The sequence below is a fragment of the Myxocyprinus asiaticus genome, chromosome 44, assembly GCF_019703515.2.
Source record: "Myxocyprinus asiaticus isolate MX2 ecotype Aquarium Trade chromosome 44, UBuf_Myxa_2, whole genome shotgun sequence".
Classification (NCBI taxonomy): Eukaryota; Metazoa; Chordata; class Actinopteri; order Cypriniformes; family Catostomidae; genus Myxocyprinus; species Myxocyprinus asiaticus.
Genome location: NC_059387.1, coordinates 29,142,267 through 29,165,365, shown reverse-complemented (window position 1 = coordinate 29,165,365; position 23,099 = coordinate 29,142,267). Strand labels below are relative to the sequence as shown.

General features: G+C 35.7%; 1 protein-coding gene across 2 annotated transcripts in view; it reads left to right on the top strand.

The window, feature by feature from the left end:
* The window catches only part of LOC127434477 (TLC domain-containing protein 4-B-like), a 23,857-nt gene extending 2,661 nt beyond the window's left edge, over window positions 1-21,196 (top strand). The window contains exons 2-7 of one of the 2 annotated variants that reach the window (XM_051687286.1): window positions 5,401-5,570; window positions 7,262-7,351; window positions 8,240-8,298; window positions 10,819-10,913; window positions 17,525-17,598; window positions 18,419-21,196. In XM_051687286.1, coding sequence (XP_051543246.1) covers window positions 5,416-5,570; window positions 7,262-7,351; window positions 8,240-8,298; window positions 10,819-10,913; window positions 17,525-17,598; window positions 18,419-18,734 — 789 coding nt within the window. In that variant the 5' untranslated portion in view covers window positions 5,401-5,415 and the 3' untranslated portion in view covers window positions 18,735-21,196. The remainder of the gene's footprint in view (window positions 1-5,400; window positions 5,571-7,261; window positions 7,352-8,239; window positions 8,299-10,818; window positions 10,914-17,524; window positions 17,599-18,418) is intronic. The other variant, XM_051687287.1, reaches the window with a different exon arrangement.
* The last annotated feature ends 1,903 nt before the right edge of the window (window positions 21,197-23,099 follow it).

The window sequence follows — 23,099 nt, the reverse complement described above, 5'->3', positions numbered from 1 at the left end:
ATGCACACACAGCATGTGTTTGGTCTGTAAGAAGAACTTATGTTCCTGTTTGTTATATGTCACAGCTGTGGCCATATGTTGCTACGTGATCTCATTGGAGGTCTGCCTTTCTTAACCAGCATGAGAACCCCCCATGCTCTGAGTGGGTGTGGTATGTATGTATGCTGCCTATTGCTACATAAAGAACATCTATATTTAGTGATGCCATGTTTTTTTTTTTTACTACCACCCCATGAGGAGATGTACTGATGTCACGGTCTGTTAGGTTAGCTAACAATGTTTGACTATGTTCTGAAATGTAGCCAGCTCTGTAGAAAGTCAAAATTGGTTGCTTCAATTGTTCATAACGTGTTATGTGGCGTCCCTAAAGACCCCATGAAATCAAAACCTGAATTTTGTTACTTTTAGTCCTAGTCTATGAGCTTTGATGCCGCCTATTCTAGTGTACTCCTAAAAGGTGCAAAAATAAATAAATAAATAAATACAAATTAAATTTGAGCAGATATACACATTTCAAACTTACAGTCTTCCTCTTCTAGGAAAACAAGGCAAACTAATGATGTCTCATCTTGCACTCATGGGCGTATCCAAATTTTTGTCCAATCAAATGCTCTTCTCGTCCCAATACCATGGCTTTTAATTATGGCTTTGCTATAAAGTAAAGATTATTGCAGGCCCATATCCAGACCAAAATCGGGTGTTTCTGAATTAAGTAGGGGTGCTCTAGTTAAACTGAAGACACAATAATGCACTAAAATATTAATTGAGGGTGCTGTAATGTCCAAGCACCCTCAAGCACCCCAGTAGAACCAGGCCTGGATTATTGGCTATTAAAAATTAGACCTTTGGTATGTCTCGCTCCAACTTTCTGCTTCAATAAGAACTGTGTAAACACAGAAAGACCTTTAAGGTTATTGGAATATCCTTATTTAGGGAGGTGGGATTGGAGACCATTTGTTGTTGTGGCAATAAACAGAATGTCAAGGCAGGGGCCAAACATGAGTGACTTACTTCCAGTGTGGAAAGACACACGTGCTAGCTGTATATGGACATGTTTAACTCACTGTCTGTTAATGTATACCTCCTGTAAGGCAGATCAAGGCCAGTGCAGTGAGTTCAGAGGGTATGGAGATCTACTAGTGTGGCAGATTGCTTGTCGTTGGAGGGCTGAGCGTTGTTGCAGTAGAGATTTTGCATAAAGTACCTATGAGCCTGAACGCTGCAGATGTTAGTTTAAACAGCATAATCTTTCATTGTGATCTTTTTACTACTTAAAACTCGCTCATTAGGACAGGTTGTCATTGCTCATAGGCTTGTAGACTAGAGCTGCACGATATAGAGGAAAAATGCAATAAGTTGTTGGATAATGCGATATTCGATATACAGTAATATATTCCTATGATGATGTCATCAGAATGCACGGAACATCATAACCCCTACCACCCAAATAAAAAAAATTACCATCTTTCCCAGTGATCACAAAAATACTTGTCTTTTGTTCCAAATTGTATTTAGACTGTGTATAATATATACAGTTTTACAATTAGTGATGTAGCAGATATTAAAATTCATATTTAAATATTTGTATTTTATTTTTAAAAAGCATATGAATATAAAGTTAATTTCACCATATTATGGGATATCCTAAAATAGTCTGTGTTGTGAAATATTTAATGTTTACACTGTAATTCATGTGTGTATTTATTTCATAATTAGTTCAGTCAACGTGGGACTTTTATTTTGAAAATTATCATTCGCGTTGGTTTAACGTTCCTGTTCTCAGTCGACGCTGCGGCTGCACTGAGAGGAATGATTTCACGGGACAATCCATTCATTAAAACCCATCGAAAGCGGCAATTAAACAAGCCAAGTTTGAGTTGCAAGCCGGCGTTTGGTCTCATTATTATCTGCACAGATGTTGATTTGATACTCTTTAATGCTGTTTGTAATAGATTGAGATTCAAATTGAGCGGGGCATAGTGCACGCTCTCTCTCTTAAGGCACAAAAAAGAAACATGAATTAATGTCAGAGGGTATTTTGAAAGAGACAGTATGACTTACTGAAATCAAATGTGTCTTTTTTTCTGCTCGTATGTACACTGTATGCACACACCAATTGACAATCGTGCGCCCGGTCTGTTCTCTGCTGTCTGCGTCACCTTAAACATTACTTTTCAACATATTACAAAAATTATGCCGTTATCGCAAGCCGTTGCGATATGAATATCACGATATGTACATTTGCAATATTTAGATAAATTTGATATATCGTGCAGCACTATTATAGACTGTAATTTAAAGTTATATTCCGGGTTCAATACAAGTTTAGTCCAATCGACAGCATCTGTGGCATAATGTTGATTACCACAAAAAATAATTGACTTGACCTCCTTTTCTTTAAAAAAAAAAGAAGCAAAAATCGAGGTTACAGTGAGACACTTGCATTGGAAGTGAATGGGGCCCATTTTAAAAGTCAGAAATGTAAAGCTTATAATTAAATAAAAGCACTTACATTCATTCTTCTGTTAAACTTGTGTATTATTTGAGCTGTAAAGTTGTTTAAAGTATTGTTTTAATTGTCGTTGTAGGGTTTACTGTGGTACGTCATCATGGCAACTATGTTGTAAACTCTGTGTAATAACTTTACACAGTAAAGGTTAGTAAGCCATTTTATCACTATAAAATCACGTTAACATGCGTACTGTTTATGTCTTTTGAAATGGTGAGTATTTTAAAGTTTTCGAATTGGCCCCATTCAATTCCATTGCAAGTGCCTCACTGCAACCCAGATGTTTGCTTTTTTATTTTTTTAAGAAAAGAAGGGCAGAGTAAATCATTTTTTGTTGTTGTGGTAATCAGCATTATGCCACAAATGCTGCCGATTCAGCTTAACTCGGAATATTCCTTTAAATGCCTCTTATTGGCCACTGCATTTATGTGATTTAGTTACAATGCTCAACCTCTGCACAAAAACCAAAGCAAAACCATCAAAATTTTATGTTTCTATCAACACCTTTTATGATTATTTAATAGCAGCAGCCATAATCATAATCTTGATTAGTTATTAGATTAAATGTGCAGCCCAAAGACTGTAAATTAAACTAGACTTGTACTAAAAGTTTATTTAGTCAACTTTTGGAGACACGGTAGCATATAGATGACCTCATAGCTAACAGACATGCACTAATAGCCACAAAACTCCAATTTTGATTTCATGGGGTCTTTAAATACTGGTCGAATATGTGTCCTTTTGTGTTTTCTATATTATCGGTGCAAAGGGGCATGTGGTCTGTGGTTTTTATCTAGTCTTTTGTAAACTGATAGCCTCAGGTAAAAAGAAAACTCGCATTTTCCATTAGCTTTTATGGGCCAAAGGTCACAAAAAAGTAGATCAGTGGGTAATGTTATCAGTAGAGAGCATGCAGATGCCCCATGGAACATGGGGGTGGGTGAATTTTTATTCTCAGATGTATTTTGAAGTGGACAGGAAATTATGGGAAATCAAAGACGGCTTGTAACATAACACGGCCGGACTCAAACTAGAGTTTCCCACATGAGAACAACGATTGATTTGTCATGTCCTAACTGCGCTTGTTAAGGTGTTTCATGGGGTCTTTAAGTGCAGATATGGCCTAGCCTCAGATTTAGCCCAGTTGAGCATAAGAACATTACCCTAATGGCATGTTCTCTAATGGACAACTATAGAGCTTGAAGTAAGAACAACTAACAGGAAGTTAGAAAAGTTGAGGTGTGCTTAAATGCTGGATTCAGAATAGCAGGAACGAGATTTACATTTAATTCTTAATTAAGTCTTAAAGGCATGGCTACTCCTCTCCCGATTTGTCTTAGTGGGAAGTGGGAATATGCCTATATTTTGGCCAAAGTTTTATCTTTATGGATCATTGCTTCCTAACTATGTGGTCTAAAAGGGACAGATTTCATTATCTGGTACGGAATGAGGCAGACATCAAGAAGAACTGTTTAAACTGTTGCCCTTTCAGTTTCTGATTTGAGTTTTCACTTTAGATTCAAGATCAATCTTATGTGGACATAGAGAACCACCATAAAGGATTATATATTTTATGATTTATGAAAACAAAAGCCCACCGTTGACTTCCAGTGAATGGCAAATGATGTTATAATAAGCAACATGTTTTGTAACAGGACTATGTAACATGTCTCGGATTTTAGATAGTCTCGAGTGGTAAACAAGCTCTTGCATCATGCCTCCCAGCGCTAATGTCAGTTAGGCATTTGAATGATGTCGGGGTCATATGTTGTGTCATGTATTTCTGCGCACAAATGTTTTCATGCATTAATAGTGATTCATCAGTAAGTTTGCTTATTTCTCTTTTTTTTTTCTTTTTTTTTCACATTTACGGTAAAGTTTAGAACCAACTCAAATCACATGTAAGGAATAAAAGTACGTTTACAACTGTAAAAAAGTGAGGTTGTGCGGAAAGCCCTTATATGGAGAGGTTTTGGGTGTGAGTTATGCTAATTACTAACTGAGGGCACACACCCCCTCATTAAGAATAACCCGATCAACATTTAATCAACATTTGAACAAGAGTAACAAATTTGTGTGCGTACACTACACCAGTGTTACATTTTTTTTTTTAAATCTGTTTTTAAATTGTAGTCTTAAGAAAAAAATCCTTATAAAGTTGGTCAATATTTCATTGTGACATTTTTATTCATTTTAGTCCATTTTATTCCCATTCAATTGGCATGTATTAGTGAAAAAAAAACAACAATATGGTTGATGATGATAATGTGCAAAATGAAAAAAAAAAATAAAATAAAAAAAATTGTCAAACTCTAACAGACCAAACTTTAAAAATGTTCAGATATTTTGAAAACATTATAAACCTTTATTAATTCAATCAAGTATCAAATATCTAAAAGATAAACAAAACACAACATGTAATTATCGTCTTTTTGTGTCGTCTTTATTAGCTAACGAAGATGAGATGGAAAAATATATTTTTTAACAATATAAATATTGTTAAACATTTTCATTAGTAATATCATTGACGAGATTAACACTAAAGTACACAAACGAAATTTTGCACAAGAACCTTTTCCACGCGCGTAAGTATGAAGACTTATATGCAATAAGAGAATGAATCCCAGTGTATTTCTGTTCCCACAGTCAAAATTCTATTTTATGAGTCCGAGATAGATATAGTAGGTGGGTTTTACAACACCACATTTGTTTTTACCTGCTAACATTGAGTAATACTACAGGGCTGGTCTGTTAAACATTTACTTTGCTTTTCAACTGTAAGTAGTCAGTTTCCAATGGGTAATGTTCACTGTTTGATCTCAATGGCACATTGATGTTCATGGCCTCATTTGAAGCGTCCTCACCCATCTGTTGTGGTGTTTCTCTTGCAGTGGGGTCAGGTGGCCATGGACCCCTTCAGCCAGCTGATCCTGCTCATCTCTGTGGTGAGTTTCTGTACTTTCCAGTGGCTCTTTCACAGCGTCAGCCCCTGGGCGTCATCCAGAATCAGCCCTGGCTTCCTCAAACTCACCCACAAACAGAAGATCGAGTGGAACTCAAGGTACACAAATGCATGGTCTATCTCTGACACTGTTAGTTCAACCAAAAACAAGAATTCTGTCATCATTTACTCACCCTCATCTTATTCTTAACCCGTATGACTGTCTTTCTTCTATGTAACACAAAAGGAGATGTGGAGATTGTCATTTGTGGTTCCACAGGAGAAAAAAGTAATAGGGGTTTGGAATAACATGAGAGTGACTAAATAATGACAGAATTTTCATTTTTGGATGAACTAAGAGGCCTAATTGAGGTCTAAAGCTTTTCATAAAAGTGATCTTAACCAGGAAAAACCTGTAGTAACAATGGTTGTGTCATAAGCAATAGCTGTTCAGTTTTATAGCCTTCATGTCTTATGTGTTTTTGTTCTACAAGAAGAAAAATGCTGTTGAAACATGGTCTTATCTTTCACACAGTGCTCTGTGCAATTACAATTATAAATCATGTCAAACTGTAATAACCATTTTAAACAGTCATAATGTTGAATGCAGTCTGTGGTCTCGCAGTGGCGCTGCTTGTTAAAGGAATAGTTCACCCAAAAATGAAAATTCTCTTGTGCTCATGCTATCCCAGATGTGTATGACTTTCTTTCTTCTGCTGAACACAAAGATTTTTAGAAGAATATCTCAGCTCTGTAGGTCCATACAATGCAAGTGAATGTTGGCCAAAACTGTGAATCTAAAAAAGCACATAAAGACATCATATAAGTAATCCATAGGCTTCCAGTGGTTGAATCCATGTGTTCAGAAGCGATATGATGGGTGTGGGTGAGAAAAAGATCAATATCTAAGTCCTTTTTTACTATAAATTATTCTCCCTGCCCAGTAGGTGGCTAGCGTTATGTATGAAGAACGCGAATCACCAAACACAAAAGAAGAATTCTTCTAGAGAAAAGCGCTTAGGAGGGCTGTGGAGATTTATAGTAAAAAAAAAAAAAAGGACTTAAATATTGATTTGTTTCTCACCCACACCTATCATATCGCTTCTGAAGACATGGATTAAACCACCGGAGTTGTATGGATTACCTTTATGCTGCCCTCTATGTGCTTGTTTATAAAAATCTTTGTTTGTGTTCTGCAGAAGAAAGAAAGTCATACACATCTGGGATGGCATGAGGGCGAATTTTCATTTTTGGGTGAACTATTCCTTTAAATTTCTTATCAGGGGTGAGTAGGCAGTGTATCGCAAAATACCCAGATTACACTGTGGAGAGCAGGCTGTCAATCAAAATCACACATCTGTATATGCAGGAAGAAACTTCGGGAATTCATTCAGAATGAATTGCACCCGTTTATACTAGTGTGGTTTTATTTGCATGTGCCAATTCCAGTTCACTAAATGAATGATGCAAATCAGGTAATAGCACAACGCGCCCAAAATAATAGTGCTGACTCAATTTGTACAGAGTAATTCCCAATACTGCAACTGTTTAGTAAGTTCATACCTCAGAAAGAAAGTGAGAGAGTGTAAGAGGAAAAGCTGGCTGGGATAGTACACTCATTTTTAGGGGGCTGCCAAGAGAACAGGCAGCTGAAGATCTTTAGATGTGGCGCCCACAGAGCTAGGTTGATTGACAGCAGTCAATTGCTCTGTTTCGATTGTTTCAACTTGACATTATTCTGTGGTTGAAACAAAGTGGAAACGTATCGCCATGTGTAATGGAGGGAATCTTTTGTTTGCGTGTCTCTGCAGGACCGTGTCCACCCTCCACGCCCTGCTGGTCGGCCTTTTCTGCCTCTACATCCTGTTCTTCGATGAGGCCGTCAATCAAGACCCTGTATGGTGAGCGCTCGGCCGTCAAAACTGCCCCGTCAAGTCAAGTCGTCATTTTTACAGGAAATCATGCATTTTAAAAAAAAAAGAAAGAAACTGTAATATCTATAAAGTCTTAGTGATTATTGTGTTGTTTGATTAAATATGATTGTAAATTGTGTATAAAAATTAAATAATTTAATAATAATTGTATTTAGAACCCCTGTGAGCAAGCTGAAGGCGACTGTGGCAAGGAACACAAATATCCAGAATTTTGGAAAAAGTCATGGAAATTAAAGCAGTAGTTTAGACGAAAACGAACATTCTGTCATCATTCATTCAACCTCATGTTGTTCCATATTTGCATGACTTACTTTCATGTCAAATGGAGATGTTAGGCTTAATGTTAGCCTCAGTCACGATTCACTTTCATCCACTTTTTTTTTTCCATTTAATGAAAGTGAATGGTGACTGACATTCTGCCTATTAATATCTAATTTTGTGTCATACGGAGTTGGAACAAGATTTGGAGCGTGAGTAAATAATGTCAGAAAATTTACATTTATGGGTGAACTATCCCTTTAATATCTTAGAAGTTAAAAGTTAAGTTAATGTCTATATTAAATATGGATTTTCTGCTCCAAAATATGTTATATGCTAGATATTGCTCTTGTGAACATTAAAACTTGCTTGCAAGCCACAATGATGTCCGGCTTGTGAGCAATTTATTCTTTGTGATTTTATTGATCAGTCTGAATGATTCATTAGTGATCCGGTCTGAATAAAAAAATCCTTATCCAGTAATTACAAGTGTCTGAAAATGTTTGGGAAAATTCATGGATGTGAGTTGGTCAAATAGAACTCTGCTTCAAACATGATCATGAACTCAGTGCCTTCTCCCCATCTTTACCCCAACAGGGGAGATCCTACTCTGGTGAAGATAAACGTGAGCATTACGACAGGCTACCTCATATCCGGTGAGCGCTTCCAGCAGCTGTTTGGTTCCCCTGATTTCACTCCTGAGGGTCTTCTGATAGATGCAACATTTTTAATTGGTTGTGTCAAGCAACATTCATTTGTGCACCACCAAATCGTCTCTCTGTGGCTGTTTTAACTTTGTTTCTTAGGACAGTGTAAAGCTTTGGGTAAATTTGGATGCTATCATGTGTTCTAGAACAACGATATGGTGAGAGATATTAAAGCAAGTAGTTAACATTTCACCCAAAAATCGTAATGTTTTTCCAAACCCGGATGACTATACTTCATCTGTGGAACACAAAAGGAATTATCTAGTGTTTTTATTTAATTACATAATGTGCCTATTAATTAATCGAATTATTTGCAATTAACCACATATCAATATGTAATGAGAAAGGCCCCCAAATATAGATAATTTAGTATAACTATTTAACTAATTATACATATAATAAATGCTATAATGCAAATAATTTTAATTATGTCAAATAAATGTATTGTGGCAGCAGATAAGTAAAGCATTTAGAGAATACAAAAAGTAAAAATAGTTTGTTTTGGTTCACTTGAACATCATTATTTAAACATAATAATAATTATAGAATTGGTCTATAATTGGCCTAATTCCATCTGCGTTATTTTTAATGTTGGTCTGTGTGCGCTTTTGGGGTGTCTCACTTTGGTTGCGTCGCATCTCAGTGGTTTTCAACGTCTCTGGTCATAAGCGCTGTGTTTTTAGGACACTGTGTCAAGTAAAATGTAGTTTGAAACTTTGAAAAACGCCTCTCGAGATCCATGAATTCTGTTGTGCTCCGTTCAGCTGTCTTTGAATGCAAGAATGCATCATCTCTGGAATGCTGTGATGCCTGTTGCTCTCGCTGGTTTGACGAGACGTGTTGCGTGTACAGCCGAATTGCTGACTGCCCCCTACTGCCACATATTCGTAAAAAGATCACAATGCAACACATTTGAATGTTTAGAATTAAACGGAACGTGGAATAACATTTGAGAACCTTTACAGAATAATCCTAAAATGACGTCTTAGGATAAAACAAGGTTAAAACAGCCAGTTTTGGTAGTGACTGGATAAACGCCACTGGAGCTACATTTACTTGTGAGATTGCATAGGTTGGGCATATTGAACAAATGTTTGGATGATCATTTGATTGTTAGTAGACATTTTAAATGGAACCTTTTCACATATTTGGGTTTGGAACACGGAAGTAAACTATAGCGGGGTAAACTTCTATAACGGTAAATGGGAGACCACAGAAAATATTATTTTTGCATTCCAGTTTGCTCCAACAGCAAAAGAACAAAATGAACTATTACATTACCATGACTTTCCAAAAGAGGAAAAACAGATATGTATTACAACAGTCAGAAGAGAAAGATGTCAAATTTACCATCACTCCCTCTGCAGCTGTATTAGAAACCCCATAACAACAGTGGTGACCAGGGACCTAAAATTAAATGTTTGTCATTTCGGTTCGCTCTGAGCAGAAACTGTGTTTTTTTTTTTCGTTCCGTTTCAGGCGTTTCGCAGCCTCCTTTCCAAATAGTAACCGGTTAGAATGAAATAAAAGAACGGTTAATAACGTTCTTTAAAGTGGGTGTAATAACAGTTGCAGTGTTGCCAGATCTCGCAAGAGAAACAAGGGACCTGGTCTGGAAAACAAGCCCAAAATAAGCCACTTGCCTCACCAAAATAAGCAAAAATAAGCAATTACATTTCTTCCTGTGTGGTGGATTTATCAGCATAGAAATCTCAACAAGCATACAGTTAATTCATGTAGAATTGTAATTACAGATCTACTTCTTGATCAGAACCCAGCAGCATCAAATCTGTATTATTGCATTATTGCATATCTAACAATAATTGAGTGAAGACTTGGAAACAACTGAGAAATGTACTTTTTATCTCTAATAATGTTTTCCTTGTATCTGGATTAGCCGTGCATGTACAGTATATGTAGTAATTAAACATAGTTGTTAAAAAGGTCTTCATTCACAGAATGCAACATCCAAAATGAGCAATTAGGCAAAGAAATGTGTGATGCAGCAGTTTCCTTCAGGATCAAAGCACATTTAATTTTTTAGTGGTGTAATTTACTATGACAAACCATTTGGTCTTTGGTTTCATGAAAAAAGGATCAGAATGGAATTAAACAGTTATAACCGGTTAATAGCATTTAAAAATAACATTTTCACTCCAGAACAATAGAAAATGACTTTATTTCCGTTTTCGGTTATGTTCTTTAAAAACTTCTGTTCATTTACGGTTTTCGTTCCTTGAACCGTTTTTAGTCCCTGGTGGAGACTAGTGTTTTTTTTTTTTAAATGCCAGGGCAATTTAAAACAAAGAATAGTGTTTTAAATTAAATATAAAAATGTAGCTACATTTATGTTGCTAAATAAGGTGGAAATGCATGATCACATTCTGTAAAAAAGGGTCCATTGATTGAATCGGATTTCTTGTCGCAAATTGTTAACTTTTTTTCCCTTTTTTTCTGTCTGTTTTTCAGATCTGCTGCTTATATTTTACTATTGGAGAGCAATAGGAGACAAGTTTTTTGTAGTCCACCACCTGGCAGCATTGTATGCTTACTACTATGTACTGGTGAGTTCCCTGTTGTCCCATAACAGAACATGCAGGCAAGATGGGAAAGAGACAACCAAGAGTAAACAGTGGTGGTGCTCAGGTGTGCAATTGGTGCTGACAGCTCTGTTCCCCTCACTAACACCCTGTGAGATCTAACATAATTCCAAACCACAAACTATGGAGTAGGATGAACAGAATTCAGTTAGTTGTCCCATATGTCCAAGTTGGCACAGTTGCAGGCCAGTTTACATGAATGTTTGCATGAGTGGTCTTTTTTTCTTGTAGTCATCAGGGCTAAACAATAATGATGGCGTGGGGTCATTGTGAGAGAGTTTAGGGCCAGTTGATGGAACAATATTTGTTGATATTGTAACGTTTTTATGCCATTCAAATATTTGGATTTCTATGATGTATTAAACATCATTGTTGGGAATTCTGCTGATTTAAACTTTTCACCAAAGAAACACTATCTAGCTGGCTAACATAGATAAGGTTTTGCCAAAATTGTGAGAATGGCATCAGGAAGAATGGGTTGAAAATTAGTAATTGTTTTGCATTGTATGCTGTTAATTTTCCAGCAAAGCTATTTTTATTTTTTATTTTTTTGTAAAAGAAAACTTAACAAGCATAATTAACCACTAGGCTACACCAATATCAGGCCACTGCTGTTCACTCTTGGTTCAGTTGAACCGTTACCTTCTAGGTCACCAGGTTCTTTAGCTGACTATGGCTTTGATGATGATGATGATGATGATGATGGTATTTTTTGCATGGAATGCTCATTGATGGTTATGCAGAAGTCCATTCTCTCCTCTCTACTCACCCTCTGACCCACTGACCCCTTCAGTGACTGTATGGTCAGTTCTGGCTGCTTTTGGCCCAACTGAACCAGAATGTGTGCATGTGTTGATGCTCGCTGTTCCTATGGCGCTAGTGGAGGATTTCCTCTGTGCATGCTCTGATACCTTCCCCTGCTTTGAGCTGAACCTTTGTCTTAAAGGGATAGTTCAAGCAAAAATGAAAATTCTTTCATCATTATCTCAGCCTCACTTCATTCTAAACCTCTATATCTTTCTTTATTCCATGGAACATAAAAGTGAAACTTTGGAAAAATGTACTGGTCGCTCTTTTCTGTGCAATTACAGTGAATGGGGACTAAGGTTTCCTGCAACAAAAAAAGGATGCAAAAGAACCATAAAGTAGTCCATACAACTTGTGCACTTTATTCCAAGTCTTCTGAAGCCATATGATAGCTATGTTTGAGAAATCAGATCAGTGAGTCAAAGATCTGACTTAAAACAATGGTTAATTTACAAATCTTTACACTCAAAAGCACCAAGGAGAGCAAGGAAGAATGTGATGATTTCCAGTAAATGACAGTGCGTGCACTAGATTCCAAGTAGCAGACCGAAATGTAAGTTGTTATTCACTGAAAATGTTCTTGCTCTCATTAGTGCATTCATAAGCAGAAGTAGTGATGCTTGATTTGTGACTGAATCACCTTTTGAGTCAGATTTTTTTTATTTTTTTTTTCCAATGAGTCAGTCAATCCTGTTTGCAAAACTGGTCTAATGATTCATTCACAAATTTAACTGATCCATTTCCAGAGTTGAACTCACTGGCTCAATGATTTGGTTACAGGGATAAAGGAATAGTTCACCCAAAATTAAAATTCTCATCATTTTCTCACCCTCATGTCATCCCAGATGTGTATGACTTTCTTTCCTCTGCAGAACACAAATGAAGATTTCTAGAAGAATATCTCAACTCTGTAGGTCTTTACAATACAAGTGAATGGTGACCAAAACTTTGAAGCTTCAAAAAGCACATAAAGGCAGCATAAAAGTAATCCATACAACTCCAGTGGTTTAATTAATGTCTTCTGAAATGATCTAATCTATTTTGGATGAGAACAGACCAAAATATAACTCTTTTTCACTAAACATCTAAAGTTTTGGTAACCATTCTCTTGCATTGTACGGACCTACAGAGCTGAGATATTCTTCTTAAAATCTTTGTTTGTGTTCTGCAGAGGAAAGACATACACATTTGGTATGGCATGGGAGAGAGTAAATGATGAGAGAATTTAAATTTTCTTGGTGAACTATTCCTTTAACAGCTCATTAAAGTTGAAGATAATTAGTGAATAACGACAAATTTCAGTCTGTTTGTCACACAAAGCTATCATATGGCTTCAGAAGACTTGAAATATTGCATATAAGTTGTATAACAGTTTTTGCGATAGTTTATTATACTTTTATGGTATTTTTGCAGCATTTTTGAAGCTTGAAAGCTTCAGTTCCCATTCAGTGCATGGAAAAAATCAACCAGTACTTTTGTGTTCCACAGAAGAAAGTCATATGGGTTTTGAATGACACGAGGGTGAGTAAATGATGACAGAGTTTCCATTTTTGTGTGAACCATCCCTTTAAACTCTCACTCTCTCTCCTTCATCTCTCTTATTAAACCTAACATCCACATCTCAACTGCAGGATGAGCAACAGCGAGAAACCGCATGTTTGTTGAGCTGTTTCGAGATCTGTTGAGGGTTCCAGTGAGTCCTTGATTCACACTCACGTCATGGGAAGGTTTTTCTGATTACTCACCATTCCGATTGGCACAGAATATGCATTTTACAGTTAGCTCAGAGGACTACATAAATCTAAATTACAGCTGACTCAGCATTGATCTGGTATGCGGAACAGGTTGCTCTGTTCCTCAACTAAATGATAAACAACTACTCATAGGCCTTATGCTATCCTTTTACTAAAATAATAGCAGAGAAATCTTAGTTATGGAGAAATAACTTCTTAGACATGGGTAATTCTATGAACGGTTGCCTTTTCAATTTTCAATTTACAAAGGTGATTTGTATAGTAAATTTCTGTAAGATTTTAAACATTCTATCAGATAAAGAATGGCTTAATGTTAATAAATTGCATTGTGTTGTAAATTGTAAATTGCTAAGTTAAATGAATATATATTAATGTAAGATGGGATGTGACTATGACTTCGAAAATGTAACAGGATGGACAGTAACATGGCTGACAGTTATACAGTTAGATATTACTAGCCTTGTAATCAAGGTCAGGGCACTACAAAGTGCACATCAGAAAGATAATTTAATCTTGTTCTACAAATATCCAATTTTCAAGAATCAGTTGTCCACTGCATATAATCATGGCATCAACAGTGATTTAGTTAGGTCGTATCTAGACGGTAACCCTTGTTCTGCAAAGATTCGTAGTCAAATGCAATATTCATACACTTTGTTTGTTTAAACACTTTCATTTGGGAGTCCCACAACAACTCAACCTCTTTGATAAAGAAACTCTATTAATTGGTAATTGAAGGCAACCGTTGTGCAGAATGACCCATATAATGATTTTTGATGGAGTAGTTTTTCTTAGAAAATTAAAGAAATCCTTTTGCTACAAGTCAGCAGCACAGAAAACCGGCTGTTACCTACAAGTGCATTTGGGGCAGCGTCTGATGATGTTAGTGGCTGTGTTGTTGCTTTCCCTTCAGATAACTTGGACTGAATGAATGCAACTTGAGAATCGCTTGGAAACTGAACGTGCATATTGTTGTCAGGATGTAGACCATACTGTCACTGGTCACTTTAATGACTGCCTAGGTATACATGGAAATGCTCCAAATGATCCTTATTACAACAAGATTAGATTTAATTTAACATCGATCTGGAAGTCTCTGTTGGGTCCACTAAATACTTAAGTCTGTCGATTTTGAAGAGTCACAAGTGTCATTCGTTGTTATTGTTTCCTGTGTTATTTTTGAAATGATGTTAGTGTCAAAACTAGAGCTGGCAATCAATTTAATATACAACAAAAATGCAGATGTGTATGTTGCATTGCGCTGTGCTGTTTTTTTTTAGATGCTGTGTCGTTAGAATCTTGAAAAATGTGTCATGAAACTGTCGCGTGCTGTTTCATCCTGATGTTTTTTTTTTATAGGCTTTATGTTTTATGGACATTAGTTTTTTCTACACTACTACTTGCACAAATTTAACTTGTAAAATTGACAGCCCTAGATTAAACAAATTAGTACGCAGATAATTTATTATAAATATTTTCTTTTTTATAAAACATTTTTTTTTCTTTATTATTATTATTGGGTACTTCCAAGACTAAATAAGACTTGTCATTTGTAAAATTTTAGAAGTGCAATAAACCCCCACCAATTATTTTTTATTGTATTTTTTTTTTTTTTTAATTGTGCTTAATTTTTAGAACAAAAACTTTTTTTATTCTTTTTAATTGATAAAAAACGAATTAATTTGTCAGTGTCGTGCGATTTGTTCCTCATAGTGCATGTCAAACGAGTCTTAAATGTTGGTGTTGCTGCTTTTGTGTCATTCGTTCCTTTTGCATTTTATCTGCACCTTTTTTCCAAGAATCTGTGTGTCAGTCTGTCTCTGTCCCCACCTAACATGACTTCTTGAATAACACAGTCTCACTTCCTTTGACTAGCAAAACTCTTCATGCAAAAACTACCAGTGTAAATGTTAGGCTAGTCGGGTTTAGAGATATGGGCCAGACTTGGCTGATCTAGATGGACTCTCTCCTGTCTTGTCTGCTGTCCTGCTGTTATGGAACTCTGAGCAGTTACTGAAGCCCAGTTACAGTATGGACTTACCAGTACCTAGGGGTACCAGCATGCATCTGCTAGCCAACCTGATTGTTCCTTTTTCTTTTATGGTATCAAATGGCGTAAGTATGCTAATATGTGTTTTTATTGCAGCCCCTAAAGGTAAGTGTGTCATTGAAATGCAAATATTTGATGAGGAATTAAAGTACACACTGCAAAAAGTCATTTTTGAACTGTATTTTTGTCTTGTTTTCCCATCAAAATATTGAAACATCCTTAAAAGAAGATACATTTACTTAAAGCAAAATTGTGTATGATAATGAGACTTGTTTTGAGAGAATTTATCTTGTATTAAGTTTATTTCCTTACCCCACACAAACCTCACAATTTTTTTATTTTTTTTATTTATGCTTAAAATAAGAAAAAAGTATTTGCCAATGGGATAAGAAGAAATGAAATTAATTCAAGATTTATATTCTACAATTTTGCTCCTTAAGGCAATTTATCTTGTTTTAATGATGTTTCGATATTTTTACTGGGAAACGAGACAAAAATACTCATTAAGAAAGTGATTACTGTAGTGTAAATTTTACCTAATGGAGGTGTGGTCAACCTATTGCTGCACTACATATTCAGGGCTGGGTATTGATACAGATTTCCTGATTCAAATCGATTCCGATTTACAAGCTTTCAATTTCTATTCGATATCGATTCATATGGACATATTTCAATTAAAATGTCCATTTTGCTTACCTATGAAAGAAAATCTCTCTCAGATAATGTTGTTAATTACACAGGGCAGCTTCTAACTAGGCACATTACCTATATTTTTAGATACTTAAAAAAAATACCAAAGGTTAGTAATCTGCACAAAAGTATGAAGTTTCTCTTGTCCTCTTTGTTTTCAAGCAGTTTGACTGTGCTAACTAAATTGTTTATTAAGTACAGAATTGAACGTAAAATTTGCACCAAATGACACACTATGCACTCTACTAGTGTATGAAGTTCAAAGTGTAGCACTGCCCCAAATGAAACGCTTCGATTATTTTTTTACTAAATGAAAGCATATGCTGTTTATCAGCTAACAGAAGCAAAATTGTATGCGCATGCAATGTGTTGCTGCTAGCTTTAGCCTGTTAGCAAACTCAGTTGAACACTCTTATCTCAAGTAATTTGCATATTCAAACAGCGTGGGGTGATGGTAAATGATTTAACACACATTTGAAAGGTACTGTCTTTATAGAAGTTTCGTTAGTTGCCACATTCACAATTAATTACAGTGTTTTGTCAGTCCAGCATTGCAGCTAGTTAACTCACCCCTTCCGCCAAGGCAAGCCGTGACCGTTGAGTGCAGGAAGTTTCCAACATTCCACTCTCCGTAGTACATCATCGGGGTACTCATAGTACTCGTCTTTTTGTTGCATTTTAGTATGAACATATTACACACACTACTTGCACTGCAAGATGGTGCAGAAGTGTGCGATTTGGGATGCACCTATAGACATCTTTGTCAAGAAATAAATGTATGCTAACATGTAAATGTCATTGAGTTTACATAATATTAATATATTATACATAATTTTAACATTTAAATATAAAAATATATTTTCATGTATTTTTGTCCCTGCATACATAGTGTTATTTATTACTGCTGCATTTTCACTTTAAAAGGCCAAATATAATAAGCTAAAAACAGAGACAAAATAGTAAGGCTTATTACTTGATATTAAAATAAATACGCTATTAAAAGTCTTTGATAAAAATGTTCAATAATGTGTAACCACTCTACTTCAGAAGTTTCAAAATTCCTTAGTATAAGTGCTGTTTTTGTTTTGTTCTTTTCATGTGACAGAGTGGAGTACCATAACTCATACCCAAGCAATTACTCTGGGCACCTGACAGCTGGAGATATTGAAACTATTAGGATGAGGTTGATTCATGACAGCAGATTCATGAAGTAGTGCTTTTCTGTAACTCTTGTCTGTGTCATTGTCTGTTTGTTCTTCACCTTGTTGTTACAGGGTCAAGGAATGTTGCCTTATTTTGCTAACTTCCGTCTGCTTGCAGAGTTTTCCACGCCGTGTGTGAACCAGCGGTAGGTATTTTGCTGATTGTGTTGAAATATCTTATAGGTGAATCTTGTGGTTTTGCTCCTGCACACTATTGCAAAGAAATACATTGAATTACAGATGCTAAATGGGTTGCAAATGTCATGTTGTCTTAAAGGAATATTCCGGGTTCAATACAAGTTAAGCTCAATTGACAGCATTTGTGACATAAGGATGATTATCACAAAAACAGTTTCAACTTGTCCCTCTTTTTCTTAAAAAAAAAGTAACAGTCGAGGTTACAGTGAGGCACTTTCAGTGGAAGTGAATGTGGCTAATTTTTGGAGGGTTTAAAAGCAGAAATGTGAAGCTTATAATTTTATAAAAGGACTTTAATTCTTCTGTTAAAACTTCTGTATTATTTGAGCTGTAAATTGTTTAAATTGGCATTTTTGTGGTCATTTTATGGTTTGTTGACAATGTTGTCATGGCAATGAAGTTATAGCCAGTTTACAACTTTACACAGAAAAGGTTAGTAAGCAATTTTATCACACTAAAATTATGTTAACACATGTACTGTTTATGTCTTGTGGCTATACAGTGAGTATTTGAACGTTTACGTATTGGTCCCATTCACTTCCATTGTAAGTGCCTCAATGTAACCCAGACTATTGCTTTTTTTATAGCAAAGGAGGGACGAGTCGAAATTCATTTTTGTGGTAATCAACACTATGCCACCAATGCTATCGATTGAGCTGAACTTGTATTGAACCCGGAATATTCCTTTAAACGAAAAATGACCAAACTATAATGAATTATGTGAAGGTTGATTAGTTTACTTTGTCATTTTTCTCACCTTTTTTCCAGCTGGTTCTTTGAAGTATTAGGTTACCCCAAATCCTCCAAACCCAACATGGCTAATGGGGTTCTGATGGCGGCCGTGTTTTTTCTGGTGCGGATCGCCGTCATGCCGGTGTACTACGGCCGAATGTACTCCGTGTATGGCACTGAGGCCTTCTACAAGGTCTCCTTCGGTGGCCGCAGCGCTTGGATCTTTTCCAGCATCTGCTTGGACATCATGAACATCATGTGGATGCATAAGATCGCTCGCGGCTGCTATAAAGTCCTGCGGTCCAACCGAAAGTCCAAATTTGAGAGCCAAGAGAATGGAAAAATGGACTGAGCACATGGACACTGTTTGGGGTCTTGTTGTCGGTTTTCAAGGGCAGATATCTAAGTTAGTGGACAAATGGGACACTACAATCTAATAGTGACCAGTACAGAGAAGGCAAACTGCCCCAGAGCAATATTTGTGGTCCGTGGCCAATTCTTTCAACTGAGAAGACCTAAAACCTGACTGGCCGCCCACAAAACTGTACATTGCAGGTGCAAATAATGTGCTATTCGAGACCACCGGCTAAAGCACCTGAACTGTATTTTAACCTTGTATGTTTTTTTGTTTTTTTATTTGTTTTGTTTTTTGCCCGTATTCTGATCCCCAGTGGCTGTTTTTTTATTTTATTTTAAACTGTGGGCAGGTAAACCACGTTTTTTATTCATCAAAGTCCATTCAATCGCTCTGAATCACTGTACTGTGCAAAGGGGCCAAGAGGTCAGCAAATCACCTGATGTTCTTGTTTACTTTGAAGATTCATCCAAACTGCACTCTGTTAAAAATCAGAGATCACAGAGTTTGCTGGAAAAAGACCCTCCATACGGACAAACAAGTCTACTCAAGACCTTGATTTATTTGTGAATCTCTTGGAAAATCACTCTTCTAGTGATGTATTGAATGTTTTATCCTGAGGAAATGACTGACTTACGGATCTGAAACCATTCTCACTGCATTCACGTTAATACAGAACTAGTTTTGTTTTTAAGAGTGATAAGTTTACACACCCACAAGATTCAAATGTGTGTTAAATAGCCAAAATGTTTTCCCATCGATTTGATTTATGAGTCTGTAATGTGAAACCCTTCTCACTTCAGTCACATTCAGTACAGAACTGGTTTTGTTTTTGAATGAAATTGGTTTATACTCACACCAGATTCGATTCTAACTGCAGTTTGTTCCCATGAAACAGAATTTACACTATGATCACACTGTACAGTTAACTGCATGTGGCAATGTTGTTATTGGAATGTTTGCATTGTACATGGAAATTTTATTGGACATACGATTATTGTTTTAATTATGTTTATGTACAGTGTATCCAATCAATACTGAAACTATTGGTTACGTTTTGTAAAAAGAGATTTAAAAGGAATATTAAAAAAAGAGCTCGAGCTCGTGAATGTTCGACAACTTTTGGGCGTTGGTGTCAACTAGTTTTCCTGCATCATAATTTATTGAACCAGTTTTACACTGGGAGAGCATGGAAATGTTTGTACTACATATTTATTATTTTGTAATGGAAAAATATAAAAGGTGTCAATGTATCCGAGTAGATATACAGCATATGAGAGAATTCACGTTACAGAAATACTTTTACAAATGCATTTTGTCACTGTGTATTTAGTGTAGAATATTCAAATTGAACACACGTGCATTCAGTGGCGACAGATATGAGCACATATGTTTTATTAAATGAAACATTAAACTGTATGAAACAGTTGAGATGACAGAATGCTTTGCGTCATTCTGATGCAAAGAGGTTTTGTTTTTTAATGAACAAAGTACATGAATTTTGATCTACTTTATTCAGAGAGAATCCTTGTTATGAATTTAGCCTTTGCATTCAATCACTTAAAATGCCTTTTGTTTGTGTTTTAATAAACATCTTTTATTTACTTGTTTTAGTGTCATTTTAACACGTGGTTCATTGTATATTCATGTAAAGGATGTACAAACCCACTTTGTTTTTTTTGTTCTCAGTGTTACAACCAAAGTTCGGAAGTAAGAATGACTGTTTAAAAGATGTGTTTTTTAATCTTAAATATTAAACTAAATAGTGATACACCAACACAAAGCAGGTGTCTATATTATTTTAAAATGCAAACTACAGATGGGCCTACAAACTTCTATTATAGCTCTAATTGTTGTATAAAGTGTAAAATACAGCAAAGGAAAAGAAGGGCTGATGATTCATCCAATATGCATATGCTTTCAAAACCTTCTCTTGCAGGTTATTACAACAGCACAGATGGATTTAATGGTATAAATTTGGCCAAGCCACACATTTTCTTGTCTTCTTTTTGCCAAAACAATATTGAATTGTTTATTTTAAATGAATCCTTTCTTAACTTCCAGTGTTAGGAGGTGTATCTGGCTAGATATAAGATATAGATTTTACACCTTTAAAATATTAATGTAAAACAATCTCTTAAAAGTGTGGACACAGCAAATACATTTTAGTCAAAACTTAACATTTGATATAGGGAATGTAGAAAGAGAGTATCATGACTGTTTGCTTTTTGTTACTGATACGTTCCATGTTCCGATTTCATGTCAGTCAATTTTTCCCATGTCAAGGTTTACATATATTACCATGGTGGCCACAATAATTGTGTTCCCAAATACTGAAGGAAAGTGCATATACCTGAGGAATGACAGTACTGTTTTTATTTTAACATTTATTCTTTCACGTGTCTTAATTTTTCACTTACATTGTCATTTGTCTCAATAAAGCAATATGTTCATCTTGATCCATGGGCACTTTGTGTTTGCTTCTTTTCAGGTGAAGTCTTTGTCAGGGTTTATGCCAATATGCATTTCTGTTCTAAATTTATTACAATTGCTTTTGTGCACTGAAAATGATCAGACCGCTGAACTTTAGCCTGTTACCATAAAATAGAACAGGAGTTTTTAGATGTTTTGTCAAAGCCTACTGGCCAAAGTGATTTTATGCTGTTCTGATCAGTTTTGAAAACATTTTTGGTTCTATCTGGAGTTTTTATTATTTATTTCTTTGGGCCATCTATTAAGTGATTCTTGAAAGAGCCTGCATTAGCAATAAGCATCGAAGTCTAAATATATTCTAACATATAGGCCTAAGTATGTTTTATGTTAAGTAATATTCTGGTTTCAATACAAGTTAAACTCAAACAACAGCATTTTAGGCACACTATTGATTACCACAAAAATGTATTTTGACTTGCCCCTCCTTTTCTTTAAAAAAAAAAAAAAAAAGCAAAAATCTGTTACAGTAAGGTACTTACAATGGAAGTGAATGGGGGCCCATTTTTGAATGTTAAAATACTCACTTTTTCAAAAGTATAGCCACAAGACAAACAATATGCATGTAAACATGATTTAAGTGTGATAAAATCACTTAACTTTTATGTATAAAGTTATCCACAACATTCTCAGCGAATCCACTGTATTTTGGAAGGTGGGCGGAATTTCCGGTTGGCTAGCGGAAGTGCGATTGTTTGCCATTTTATGTGTAGCCGGTCACTGCTTGCTTGTGTGTCATGCGGTTAGATTCTTGCTTTTTAAATGTTGTAAGATGTCTTATAAATTTCCCAGACCATGTGTGCAGATAATGGTTATCCTAATAATCAAGCAAAACTGAAGTTTTGTCTAAAACAGCAATGTTATGATCAGAAACCTCGCAAAGCGCTCCTGCCCCAGATGCTGCTTCTTCCATCGGCTGCCTCTAGAAGGACTGACTTAGGAACATCTGTTTGAAAAACTTTTGGAATAATTTGTTTGTGTGCTCTTTTCACTTTATTGGCAAGAAGTTAACAGCAGGGATTAGTTATATTATCAACCATTACGGTCTGGCTACGATAGACGTCCAGAAACAGAGCACAATGAATTACATATAAATGATGGCATTATTGTGCTAACAGATGTGTACATGTGCTGAAAGTTCATTAGAAATTTCGAGAGTTTGTTCATTTCTATTCAGCTTCACGTTTTGAATAGCATTATTACTGAGTATAAAAAGGAACTGTGTTTTTCCTGGATTGTCTGTGAGCAGTGATGATGTTTTCAACTGTTTTCATGCTGTGATGCTAAATGGATAAATTAAAGTGAAGACCATAATTATTAGATGAGACATGTACAGTAGTGAGATGTTTTATCAAATTTGAAATGAACTGTATTCTGATTTTCCTCTGCCCTGCATTTTTCCTGCCTGCAGTTCACTTTCTTTTGAGTGTCTTTGCAGAATGTGCATGTCTTCCCTTAAGGTGAAAACAGTTGATTTGGAAAACAGTGTGGACATTAGTTCAGTATCAATTAAATTTATTTGTATAGCTAGTGCTTTTAATAATACATATAGCTTTATAGTTGCTTTATGGAGAACATTGAACTTTTGTGTACAATGTTTATAGTGTGTGTCAAAATAAATGTTTATTTGTATTGCATGTAGTTCTTTTTGAATGGTACAGTTTATTGTGTGGCTACTAATACATCGTTATTTCCTACACAAGAACAATAAATTCAATCTATCAACAGGATCAGTTGTTCAGCCAACACTAAAACATTTCATGTAGGTTATAGCATTTAGATACAGATATTATGTATGTAAACTAACAATAATAAAGCTAGCTTGAGCTTACTACACAGTCATCTCACTCAAAATAATTGTATTTTATCCGA